Here is a 13,907-nt window from a genome sequence, read left to right as displayed (position 1 = left end):
AATCACATTTTAAACCAAAAGATGTAGAAGCAGCATTGGGGCATTTGGCTCATTGAGTCTACTTTGCCATTCTATCATGGATAATTTATTATCCCTCTCAACCCCATTCTACTGCTTTCTCCCCATAACCTTTGACACCCTGACTCATCAAGAACCTATCAACCTCTGCTTTAAATATATTCTATAACTTGGCCTCCACAGCCATCTGTGGCAATGAATTCCACAGATTCACCACTCTTTGGCTAAAGAAGTTTCTCCTCATCTGTTCTAAAAGGACATCCCTCTATTCTGAGGCTGTGCCCTCCGGTGCTAGACTCACCCACCAAAGGAAACATCATCTCCACATCCACTCTATCTAGGCCTTTCAATATTCAATAGATTTCAATGAGATTCCCTCAGTCTTCTAAGTTCCAGCAAGTACAAGCCTAAAACCATCAAACGTTCCTCAACCAACACACATCAAAGTTGCTGGCGAACTATAAGCCTAAAAAGAGACAGCTTATCCACTAACAACAGGAATTCTGCAGATGCTGGAAATTCAAGCAACACACATCAAAGTTGCTGGTGAACGCAGCAGGCCAGGCAGCATCTGTAGGAAGACCCTCGGCCTGAAACGCTGACTGCACCTCTTCCTACAGATGCTGCCTGGGAGTCCTGACGAAGGGTCTCGGCCTGAAACGTCGACTGCACCTCTTTCTACAGATGCTGCCTGGCCTGCTGCGTTCACCAGCAACTTTGATGTGTGCAGCTTATCCACTGATGTCTACTATAAGCCTAAAAAGTGTTCACCAGCAACTCTGATGTGTGTTGCTTGAATTTCCAGCATCTGCAGAATTCCTGTTGTAAACGTTCCTCAAATGTTACACAAAATGCTGGAGGAACTCTGCAGGTCAAGCAGCATCTATGGAAAAGAGGACAGTCGATCTATAAGCCATGACCCTTCATCAGGATTCATCGGGTCTGGGCCGAAACATCGACTGTGTTCTTTTTTATAGTTGCTGCCCGATTTGCTGAGTTCTCCCAACATTGTGTGTGTGTATGTGTATGTGTGTGTGCGCGCGCGTGTGCGCGCTGCTTAGATTTGAAGCATCTGCAGATTTTCTCTTGTTTGTGATTGGACTCCTCGTGTGTTAATCCTTTCATTGAATCATTATTGGGAGCCTCCTGCGCACCCTCTCCAATGCCAGCACAAATTTTCCACACAGAGAAGAGATGGTGATTCTTGTCAAAGCCAAGTGGCACTGAGATCTGAATGGTAGCCAAATGTATCTGCAGAAATATGATTTGATTTGTTTGTTAAGCCACATACATTAGGAGTGCTTTATTTAAATGTAAGTAATCAACAACCCCACCCACCCTAAACATTCTCTCTTCTCCCCTTTTGAATCGAGCAGAAGATACAAGCCTGAAAGCACGTACCACCAGGCTGAAGGTCTGCTTCTATCCGACTGTTATGAGACTAATAGATGGTTCCCTAGTATGATAAGATGGACCTCAGACTTCACAATCTACGTTGTTATGATCTTGCACCTTATTGTTTACCTGCACTGGAGTTTGTCTGTAGCTATTACATTTTATTCTGCTTTGTGATTGTTTTACTTTACTCTATCTCAATGTACTATGTAATGATTTGATCTGTATGACAACAAATCTGTTTGCATAATCTTGCTTCCATTTACAGTATCTCTACCCCTCATAATTTTTGTATACCTCATCAGTCTGTCCTCATTCTCCTATGCTCCAGGAAATAAAGTCCTAACCTGTTTAACCCTGCCCTATATCTCAGTTCCTCAAATCCCGGCAACATTCTTGTCCCATCATGTCTTTATCAACCTCCTCATTCAACAGGAATTTAACTTCCTGCTGCTGCACACACCTAGCATCACAGTGCATGATCCCATGCCTTGGACATAATCTGGATCATTGCCAATGCTAATTCTGTAACTTTCATCGACCCTACTCCACAGCTGATTAAATAATGTTCATGTCATGTAATCTGTTGTGAACTTTGATTTCCTTTTCCTCTGCTCCTTTCTTCAGTCCTTGAGTCTTACATGTGGGGTCATAGGATATTTTTTAAGAGAGATACACCACGGTGACAGGTCCTTCTGGCCCAATTACACCCATGTGATCAACTAAACTACAGACCAGTAAGTCTTTGAAACCAGAGCATTCGGAGGAAACCCACACGGTCACGAGGAGAATGTACAAGCTTCTTACGGGCAGTGTTGGGAATTGACCCAGGTCACAGGCACTGTAATATTATTGGTAGCGTAATCATCATTGTTACTCTATGCTCAAATGAAATAGAACATCTTAGTTTAATGTTCAGTTTGAGAGTCACCCAATTGCATCTGGCACAACCACTAAAACCACATGTGCTCTTGGTGAGATTCAAACTCGCAGCTTCAGAATTTCCCCACTGTGTGCGCACTAGCTGATTGTGCCACTAGAGGCGTACTGCATAAAAACAGGCCCATTGTCCCTACTCATCCGTACTGACAAAATGTCCAGCATGCTCGTCCCATTTGCCTGTGTTTGTCCTATATTCCTTTAAAGCTTTCCTATCTACGTACTTGTCCGAATGTCTTTTAAATATCGTTATTGCACCCTCCTCTGGCAGCTCCGTCCATGTATACACTACATGAAGAAGTCCCTTTTCAGTATTTCACCTCTCACCCATGCCTTTTCAATTTTAGTTCCTTTTGCCTGCGAAAAAGACTGTGTATTTTCACCCGACTGAGGCTGCTTGTAATTTTATACACCTCTGTAAAGAGTCATCTCTCAATCTTGACCCAACCAGTTCCCCTCCACCACCACTTCTCTGCCTAGTGGAGCTTGTCCTCACTCTAAATAATTTCTGCTTTGGCTCCTTCCACTTCCTTCAACCAAAAGGTGTAGCCATGGGCACTCACGTGGGTCCCAGCTATGCTCGCCTGTTGTTGGCTACGTGGAACAGTCTATGTTCCAGTCTACACTGGTGATTGTCCTGCCCGCTTCCTATGCTACACTGACGACTGCATTGGTGCTGCTTCCTGCACCCATGCTGAATTTGTCGACTTCATTAACTTTGCCTCCAACTTCCACCCTACTCTCAAATTTCTGACCCCTCTATTCACTTGCTTGATATCTGTATCTCTGTAGACTGCTTATCTACATGTCTATTACAGACCCATGGATTCTTACAGCTACTGGACTATACCTCCTCCCACCCTGCTACTTGTAAAAATGCCTCCCCCTTCTTGCATTTCCTCCGTTTCTGCAGCATTTGCTCTCAGGATGAGGCTTTTCATTCCAGAATGAAGGAGATGTCCTCCTTCAAAGAAAGGGGCTTACCTTCCTCCACCATTAATGCTGCCCTCAACCACATCTCTTCCATCTTGCGCACATCTGCTCTCACCCCATCCTCCCACCACCTGACCAGAGATAGGGTTCCTCTTGTCTTCACCTACCACTCCCAGTATTCACTAGGTGGAAGACAAGCTGGAACAGGACAACGTCTCATGCACCATCAATCTACTCAGGGACTTGGGTTATATTTTTTTTTTGGTGACAGTATGTTTTCTCCTATCATAACTGTGTGCTGTTGGAACTGTGTTTTGCATCTTGGCCCCAGAGGAACGCTGTTTCGTTTGGCTGTGTTCATGTGTCTGGTTGAATGACAAGTAAACTTGAACTTGAGCTTTAATTGCTGTCTGCGGAAAAGGCTTTTAGGCAGTAATGTTTTTAATAAGTTTCTTCCAAGCTTTTTCATTTTCTTTGTGAGCTTCTGATGGATAGCAACCAGTTAGTGTCTGAAAAAAAATATTTTCAGTGCTGCAATTCATTTTCCTGCCATTGCAATGGAGTACGTCTACTTGGGGGAATATCTTGTACTAATATGCTTGAGGATGTCGGGTTCAAACTTGTGTCCTGCCATTAATACATTGTGTATTTTAAACAAACCACCAAAACATCTAGCATTGAGCATCAAGCAAAACAGCACAGTATAGGCCCTTCTGCCCATGATGTTGTGCTGACCATTTTACCTACTCAAAGAACAATCTAACCCTTCCCTTCCACATGCTGTGGCTCTCCATTTTTCTTTTATTCATGTGCCTATCTAATAATTGTTTAGTTAAGTGCTTTCAACACACATCTCTCTATAAACCCAATTGTTAACCAGCTGAAGAGACCCAATACCTGAGGGCATAAGTCTAACACATGCACTTTGCCTCATCATTTAAATTTATTATTGTCAAAGATACAGAGAATAGTTTGCCTTGCATACTGTTCGTATAGATTAATTCATTCATTTCAGTACACACTCACAAGGCAACAGGACAAACAGCATTTGATAGCTTTAGGCCTGTACTCACTGGAGTTCAGCAGAGCTAGGGTGTGGGAATCTCATTGAAACCTATCAAATATTGAAAGGAAGAGATAGAGTGAATGTATAGAGGATGTTTCAAATAGTGGGAGAGCCTAGCTTCACAATAGAAGGACTTCCCTTTAGAACAGAGGCGAGGAATTTCTTCAGCCAGAGAGTGGTGAATCATGGAATTTGTTACCACAAGTCATTGGGTATAGTTAAAGCAGAAGTTGATAGGTTCTGGCTTAGTAAGGGTGTCAAAGGTTATAGGGAGAGACACAGGAGAATGGGGTTGAGAGGGAAAATAAATCAGCCATGGTGGAATGGCAAAGCAGGCTTGATAGGCCAAATGGCCTACTTCTGTTCCTAATTGTTCTGGTCTTAGAGGAGATCATGCTATTATGAAGCAGAACACTACAGCACAGTACAGGCCCTCGGCCCTCAATGTTGTGCTGTCCTTTTAACCTCCTGCAAGATCAATCTAACCACTCCTCCGTCCAAATTTATCTTTGACTGCTGCTGGCACATTGTAAAGCACGCAGATTTCCAAATGTTCTCTCCTTGAACGGGGGATATACTTTGATCCCCACACGCAGTGTGTGTGTGTGTGTGAGTTTTTGTACCAAATACACACGTTTCGTTACACATATTACATGTGTCTCACTTAGTTGTTGAGGACGATTTAAGAGTGTCACCAGCGAGGTCAGACTATTTTCTGCTGCCTGGGTAAGTGCTGTCATTTTTAAGTTGCATGTTTATAGTGTGTGGTAAATGGAGTAGGTCAGATCTGCATTCCCATAGATAGGCACTGAGCTCACTGCAGACTCAGCCATTCCACATTCCTACCAGCACATGCAGTCATTTGCCATTTGTGTTGCATGGCTAGCTAAATTATGGGAACTTCAAATATTAAACTTTTTATAAACCTTTGCTATTCTGGTCAAAAATGCTCACGTGTTATGTGTTAAATGTTGTTCTGAGTTTGAAAAAATAAATTGGAAATAAAAAAAAAAGAGAGATTCACAAAATGCTGGAAGAACTCAGTGGGTCTGGGGGCCTGGGGGACAGTAATAGGCAATTGAGAAGAAGTAAAAGGTCAGAGTGAGGAATAGGGGGGGGGGGTGTAATTTGTTTACCAGAAGGAGAAATCGATATTCACGTGGATACCCAGACAGAATACAAGGTATTGTTCCTCCATTCTGAGAGTGGCCTTGTCTTGGCACAAGATGAGGCCTTGACCGACACATCAGAATGGGACACGCGCACCATCCGCCACAAGTGGGACTTCCCGGTGCCCAAATATTTAATTCCAATTTCCGTTCCCCTCCTCCTTCCCTTTCTCCTTTGGTCCACTCTCCTCTCCAATCAGATTCCTTCTTCTCCAGCCCTTGACTTTTCCCACCCACCTGCCTTCACCTATTTCCTTCCAGCGTGTCTCTTTCTGCTCACCACACCTTTTTATTCTGGCATCTTTCCCCTTCCTTCTCAGTTCTGAAGAAGGGCCTCTGCCTAAAACGTCGAATATTTCCATAGATGCTGCCTGACCTGCTCAGATCCTCTAGCATTTTGTGTGTGTTGCTCTGGATTTCCAGCATCTGCAGACTTCCTCATGTCTAAGAAAAAAAAAGATTAACTTTATTTGTCTCACATACATTGAAACATGCAGTGAAATGTGTTGTTTTGTGTCCAAAGTACAAGGATGTGCTGGGGCCAGCCGGCAAGTGTCGCCATGCTTTTGGTGCCAATGCAGCATGCTTTTAATTCACTAATCCTAATGGTACATCTTTCTGTGGGATGTGGGAAGAAACCAGAGCGACCAGTGAACCCCAATGGTCACAGGAGAACGTGCAAACTCCTTGCAGACAGCAGCTGGAATGAAACCCGGCTCGCAGACCCTCTAAAATAATTGCACTAACTGCTGCTATACCACCTTGTCGAGTGTTTAGGAGAAATGTAGCTGTTTTAACAATGTATGAGTGCTTCCAATTTGCCTGAATGTTCGTGTTAAGATGAGCATTTGGCTCTGTAATTATACACTGTGACTTTATTTATGGATCTCTTCCAGATACTGAAGTTGTTGGAACGACTGCAGGATTTAAACATTACAGTGGATGTTCTGGTGGTAAGATATAACATTTGTACTAAAACACTATTTTATCAGTTGAATGCAGATCTGATTTTTTTTCAATTTTCTCGTGATGTCGCAGAAAGAGAAAAAGATCACGTAAACTCAACTACTTTAATTAAAATATCAAAAAGATATATAAAGTCAGCTCAGTGGTCATCTAGCTCAACACCTGAAATTTGGTTAGAAATATTCTTGTGTTGGCTGTACTTCGTCCTTGGTCAGTCAGTGCACATTATGTCAACTTGTACACCAACAGATTTTTAAAAACTGATCTGTTAATATTATTGAGTTAATATTATTTTATGTGATGTATGTGATATATACTGTATTTTATGCCTTGGTACCAGAGGGACATTGTTTCATTTAGCTGTATGAATGTACAGTTGAATGATAATAAACTTGAACTTCTCCTCTCTGGTATTTTGGGTTCTGAAGTGGTTGATGAAGTCAATGGAAAACAGCTAAGTTTCCCACAGATGGAACAGAATGGACCTGACGAGGTGGGTAACCGCAACTTCCATCTTCGAAGGGATCTAATCCAGGGGTCCCCAACCGTTTTTGCACCACGGACTGGTTTAATATTGACAATATTCTTGCGGACCGGCCGACGGGGGTGGGGGGTGTTCAAGTAGGGTTGCCAACTTTCTCACTCCCAAATAACGGACAAAAGTAGCAGTCAAATACGGGACACTTGTGCTTACCCCAAGAAAGACTACCACGACCATGAAGCCTTGCGCGAGCACCTGCCTGCGCATGTGTGATGTACGTATGCGTGTACGTGCTGATTTTTTTTTCTACAAATTGGTTTTGACTTAATCTTCCCGATTCTGTTAAGTGAAGCTACACTGTACATACATTATTTCAACTTTAGGCTGTGTATTTATCATATCATTCCTGCTTTTACTATATGTTAGTTTAGGTTTATTTTAGGTGTTATTTTAGGTTTTATGTGTTATTTGGTATGATTTGGTAGGTTATTTCAAGTTCAATAGTGCGTGACATGGAATGAGTAAAGGTACAGCTGACTCATATCGTTTCATATCGCCAAATCATATTGTTTCCTCGCGGCCCAGTAGCACATGCTTTGCGGCCTGCTACTGGTCCACGGCCCGGTGGTTGGGGGACCACTGATCTAATCACTAAACATATCTTTGCATTTCCACACCCCCCCCCACCCCGGCTTTCCACAAGGATTGCTTCCTCTGTGATTTCCTTGCCCATTTGTCCCTCCCCACTAATCTCCCATCAGGCACTTAGCCCTGCAAGGGCTTAAGTGCTACACCCGCTCATACACCTCCTCCCTCAACTCCATTCAGAGCTCCAGGCATCCTCCCAAGTGAGGCAACACTTCATCTGTGAATCCACTGGGGTCATCTGTTGTGTCCGCTGTTCCCATGAGAACCTCCTCTACATTGGTAAGATCTGTCATAAATTGGGGAACTGCTTAGAGCACCTCCACATCATCCACTACAAGCAGGACTCCCAACTATTTCAAATCCCCTTCCCATTTCTGTTCTGATGTGTCAGTCCATGACCACCTCTTGTGCCAACATTAGGCCACCCTCAGGGTGGAGGAGCAACATCTTCTATTCTGTCTGGTATCTTCCAAACTGATGGTATCAATCTCGATTTCTTCTTCCGGTAAACAAATTCCCCCTTCTTTCCCCCCCCCCCCCCCAACCTTCCTCTATTCCAACTCTGACCTTGCACCTCTTCTCACCCGCCTATTACTTCCCCCTGGGTCCCCTCTTCCTTTCCTTTCTCCTATGGTCCACTCTGCTCCCCTATCAGATTCCTCCTTCTCCAGCCCATGACCTTTTCTACCCACCTGGCTTCGCCTATCACTTTCCATCTAGCCTCTCCCCCCCCCCCTCCCCACCACCTTTTTATTCCAATATCTTCTCTCTTCCTTCTCGGTCCTGAAGAAGGGTCTTGGCCTGAAATATAAACTATCTATTCATTTCTATAGATTGTGCTTGATTTGCTGAGTTCCTCCAGTACTTTATGTCTGTTGCTTTGGATTTCCAGCATCTGTAGATTTTCTCTTATTTATAATTTGTCAAGGTGTCAATTAGAACATAGAAGACTCCTGCACTTTAGGTCCTCCAGTCCGTGATGTTGTACCATCCTTTTAACCTACTCTAAGATCAAGCTACCTCTACCCTCCCACATAGCCCTTCATTTTTCTATCATCCATGTGTGAGTTTCTTAGATGCCCCAATACATTTCCCTCCGGCAGCACATTTCACACGCCTGCAGCAATGTGTTTTTTTTTGAAAAAAACTTACCTTTGACATCCTCTGTATACTTTCTTCCACTCATCTTAAAATTATGCCCTCTGGTATTACACTTGCAGCGTTGGAAAGCTCTAGTTAGGCTGAATCTGGAGTATTGCTTACAGTTCAAGCTGCCCTTTTAGAGGAGGGATATCAGCACTTCGGAGAGCGTGAGGAAGGTTAACCAGGATGTTGCCTGGATTAGAGGGCATGTGCTAATAAGAGGTTGGACAAAGTTGTGTGGTTTTCCCTGGGGTGGTGGAGGCTGTGGGGAGATCTTTTAGAAGTTTATAAACTTATGAGAGGAAGAGATAGAGAAGATGATCAGTATCTTTTTCCAAGCATTGAACTGTCTAATACCAGACGGCATGCATTGAAGCTGAGAGGTGGTAATTTCAAAGGAGATGTGAGGGACGAGTTTTATTTTGCGCAGAGTTGTAGGTGCCAGGAATGCGCTGCCTGGGGTGGTGGTAACAGCAGAAACATTAGAAACATATAAGAGATGTTTAGATGCAAATTAGTATGAGGAAAGCTGAAGGATATGGGCATTGTGTAGGCAGAAGAGATTAGTTAGCCATTTGATTACTAATTTAATTGGCTTGGCACAACGTTGTGCCCCAAAGGGTCCATTCCTGTGCTCTACATACTTTGGAACTGCTGTACTTTTGAAGGTGCATCGAGAGAGCAAATGTAACCGTGTGCATTATATCAGCCTGTGGAAAATGTGCAATCACAAGTCAATCTATTGTGTCAGGGTTCTATAGTAGGAAAAGCTTCTCAAGTTATGGACAGTTACTAACATTGCAAAAATGGGATGCCCTTGGATGTTTAGCTCATTACACTCACACTAATTAAACTGAGCCAGCACTCACCACTCCCACTTAAATTTTGTAGATTCGGCATGTCACCAAAAACCTTTTTTTAAAAAAAACTATAGATGCACAGTGGAGAGTATCCTAATTGGTTGTATTGCGGCCTGGTATGGAAACACCAGTGCCCAGGAATGGAAAAGACTACAGAAAATGGTGAACACAGCCAATTCCATCACAGGCAAAGCCCTTCCACCATTTATAGGGAGAGCTGCCCCAAGAAAGCACCATCCATCATCTGGGACCTGCGCCATCCTGGCCATGCTCTCTTCTCACTACCACCTTTGGACAGGGGGTAGAGGAGCCTTGCGTTCCACACCACCTCAACTCACAACCTACAGACTCACTTTCAAGGACTCTACAACTCATGTTCTCAGTATTTTTTTTATTTGTCTTTTCTGACAGGTTTGTTTGTCAGTATTTATGTATAGCTTTTCATAATTTGTTTCTTTATTTTTCTGTAAATACCTGTATGAAAATGAAACTGAAAGTAGTATAGATACTTTGATAATAAATTTACTTTGACTTTAACATTATCGATGGGGATAAGAGAGAAGATGCTGCTGGAGTGTGGAGACATGTTGCATGCTGCTCCCTGCTGTTCTGCTCATTAATTCTATTATACTTCTATTATAAACTATTAAAATTAAAAGGCCATTAAAATGAATCCATATTTTAAATTGATGGTTGTCTTTGGTTGTCTTTGGTGGTGTCTCTGGCTGTTAGGTTGGAAGAAGCAATTGAAAATGTCACAAAGTACAAATGCTGCGATCTCACCTGGTCCTCAACACCACCGCTTTGGTCAAGAAAGCACAGCAGTGTCTCCACTTTCTGAGGAGACTGAGGCAGGTGAGGCTCCTGCCCACCCCCATTTTAACCAATTTTTACAAGAGCACCATCGAGTGTGTCCTGACCAGCAATCTCACCATCTGCTATGGGAATTGCAAGGCATCTGACTGCAAGTCTCTAGAAAGGACTGCATTGATTGCTGAGAAGATCATCAGGGTCTCTCTTCCACCCATCAGAGATATTTATCAGGAGTGCTTTATAGGCAGAGCCCTTAGCATTGTCAGTGATCCCTCCCATCCATCCAACAATTCCTTTAACCCCCTACTAACAGGGAGGAGGTATCGTAGTATTAGGACAAGAAATGTTAAGATTTTTCTCCCAGGCCATGAGAGCATGGACTCCCTGTAATCATCTGGGTCTCGTAACGTATGAAATGCCAGTAGCATTGTACTGTTCACTTTTTACTTTGTGTCATAAATGCACATTATTTGTGGTAATAATTCTTTGTGTTGTGTGTGAGTTGTAAGTATTGTGTTGTGCACCTCATTCTAGAGGAACGTTGTTTCGTTTGGCAGTATACGTATGTACAGTTGACAATAAACTGGACTTGAATTCAGACTTGCAGAGACATACCTTTGGTCTTGTTAAACAGTGGCATGCTATCAAGGAGAAATTTTGTTCATAGATGCAGTTAGGCAATTCAAAATCCAGCAGAAAAGAAAAATTCACTCCCTTTCATGAGTCCTGATAAAGGGTTGTGGCCCAAAATGTCAACTGTTTATTCTCTTCCATGATGTGTGTTGGGCAGAGTCATCCACCTGAAGCAGATGTATCTGGATTACCAGGTGTAATGGCCATACAGGCTTTGTGGATTCATTATCCTGTATTCATAACCATTGTTATGTTGGGTATATGACTGTGTTAAGCAATTAGACTCAGAACAGATCTGGCAGTACAGAACACGATACCATGAGGTGCAGTAGACATACATTAGCAGGGGCGTTGTAGTCCACCACAGACTGTGATCTCAAGCCGTTATAATAGTCAAGTTTGCAGATAATACCACTGTAGTGACCATATCACAAACAATGATGAGACGGAGCACAGGAAGGAGAAAAAGACTCTTGTGACATGGTCTCATGACAACAATCTTTCCCTTAATGTCAGTAAAACACAAGAACTGATCATTGACTTCAGGAAAGGAGGAGAGTGTTACACATCCTCCTGTCTCCATCAGTGGTGTTGAGGTCAAGAGATTTGAGAGCTTCAAGTTACCTATAGCCTGACCTACTCCAACCACATTGATGTTATGGCTAAGAAAGCTCTTGAAAGCCTCCACATCCTCAAGAGGCTAAAGAAACCTGGCACATCCCCATTGCCAATCGCTAATTTTTGTCGATGCATCATAAAAAGTATCCAAGATGATAAGACATAGGAGCAGAATTAGGCCATTCAAACCATCGAGTTTGCTCTACCATTTCATCATGTCTGATCCATTTCCCAGTCAACCCCATTCTCCTGCTGTTTCCCCATTACATTTATGCCCTGACTAATCAAGAAGCTATCAACCTCCACCTTAATAAACCCAATTACCTGGCCTCCACAGCTGTGTTGGCAAAAAGTTCCACAAATTCATGGCCCTGGCCTAAATGGATGGCCCTCTATTCTGAGGCTGTGCCTTCTGGCTCTAGGCTCCTCCACTATAGGAAACATCCTCTCCACGTCCACTCTATGTAGACCTTTCAACATTTGATAGATTTCATTGAGATTCCCCTCTTTCTTCTAAATTCCAGTAAGTACCCAGAGCCATCAATCACTCTTCATACGATAAGACTTTCATTCCCAGAATCATTCTCATAAATCTCCTCTGAATCCTCTCCAATGTCAGCAGATCCTTTCTTAAATAAGGGGCCTAAAGCTGCTCACAATACTCGAAGTGCCTTATAAGGCCTCAGCATTACATCCTTGCATTTATATTCGAGTCCTCTTAAAATAAACGCTAACATTGCATTTTCCTTCCTCACCACCAACTCAACCTCCAAATTAACCTTTAGGGAATCTGGCACGAGGACTCCCAAGTTCTTTTGCACCTAGGATTCTTGAACTTTCTCCCCATTTATAAAACCTATCCTATCATGGATTCATCACTTTTCCACACCTGACCATATGAAATTGCAGAGAGTTGTGGACACAGCTTAGCACATTGTGGAAAGCAGCCTCCCCTCCATGAACTTTGTCTATACTTCTCACTGCCTTGGTAAAGCACCAACATAATCAAAGACCCCACCCACCCCAGACATTCTCTCTTTCCCCCCTCTCCATTGGGCAGAAGACACAAAAGACTAAAAACACGTACCACAATGCTCAAGAACAGCTCCTACTCACTATTATAAGACTACTGGGCAGTACCTTTGTACAATAAGATAGATTGTGAGGTCAGTGGTCTACAACTCTCACAGTCATGGGACAAACATACAAACTCGTTGCAGACAATGGGGGAATTGAATGTGGTTCACTACTATGAAGGATTATGCCAACCGCTACACTACCATGTTGCCCCACCAGCTTTGACTTGACTTCTATTTCTTCACTCAGAACATGGCCATTTGATTCCTAATTTAATTGAATCAGCACAATACTGTGGGGCAAAGGGCCTGTTCCTGTGCTATACTCTTCTATATTCTACATTAAGATGTAAGATTAGCCGCCTTGTTAGATGCTCTAGGTAGTGTTTGAAACTTGATCTGGGTTTGCCTGGCTGTCTTGTGAGGTTACACACAGCTGGGATTCCCTGGCAGGGCTGATGATTCTGGGCAAGCTCTCCACATGACAGATCTGTGTTTGCAACAGTTGAGACTTTGAGAGTGACTTAGACCAGAGGCAAGCTTCTGAGCAGATGTAACTGTGATCTACCTTCAGTCCATGCCAAATTCTTATCTAAAGAGATTCTTAAAGATTAACTTTAATTGTTACATGCAAATCGAAGCAGACAGTGAAATACGTCGCTTGTGTCAACAACCAACCCTGTCTGAGGATTTGCTGGTGGCAGCTCGCAAGTGTCAGCAAGTTTCTGATGACAACATAGCATGCCTACGGCTTACTAACCCTCACTAACCAGTACATCTTTGGAACGTGGGAGGAGACCGGTGGAAAGCTATGCGGTCACAAGAAGAACGTACAAACTTCTTACAGACAGCAGTGGGAATTGAACTCCAATTGTTGTCTCGGTAGAGTGTAATGCTAGCTGCCACGCTAACATTAAGTAAGTAATGTTGTGTTTTGAGAAATTTAACTTCTGTAGTACATAAGTCTTGTGTACTCTCATTTGGTTATTGATTATATCTTGTGTCGCAAGATTTTGCAGTGCTATTTCTGGAAAGGTCTAGTGAATAAAACTACTAATGACAAGAGAAGTGGGGGCGGTGCCATTTAACATTGTGGTGCGTAAGAATCTCTTGCAGATGGTGGTGATTTTATGGGATTGTTTGTCCTGG

General features: G+C 43.0%; 1 protein-coding gene across 1 annotated transcript in view; it reads left to right on the top strand.

Annotated features, from left to right (window-relative positions):
* eloal (elongin A, like) overlaps positions 1-13,907 on the top strand; it is a 54,465-nt gene that overhangs the window by 5,028 nt on the left and 35,530 nt on the right. The window contains exon 2 of the mRNA XM_072278272.1: positions 6,417-6,473. Coding sequence (XP_072134373.1) covers positions 6,417-6,473 — 57 coding nt within the window. The remainder of the gene's footprint in view (positions 1-6,416; positions 6,474-13,907) is intronic.

Source organism: Mobula birostris, chromosome 2 (assembly GCF_030028105.1).
Source record: "Mobula birostris isolate sMobBir1 chromosome 2, sMobBir1.hap1, whole genome shotgun sequence".
Taxonomy (NCBI): Eukaryota; Metazoa; Chordata; class Chondrichthyes; order Myliobatiformes; family Myliobatidae; genus Mobula; species Mobula birostris.
Note: the sequence above shows the minus strand (reverse complement) of the source record. Positions and strands in the feature narration are given on the sequence as shown.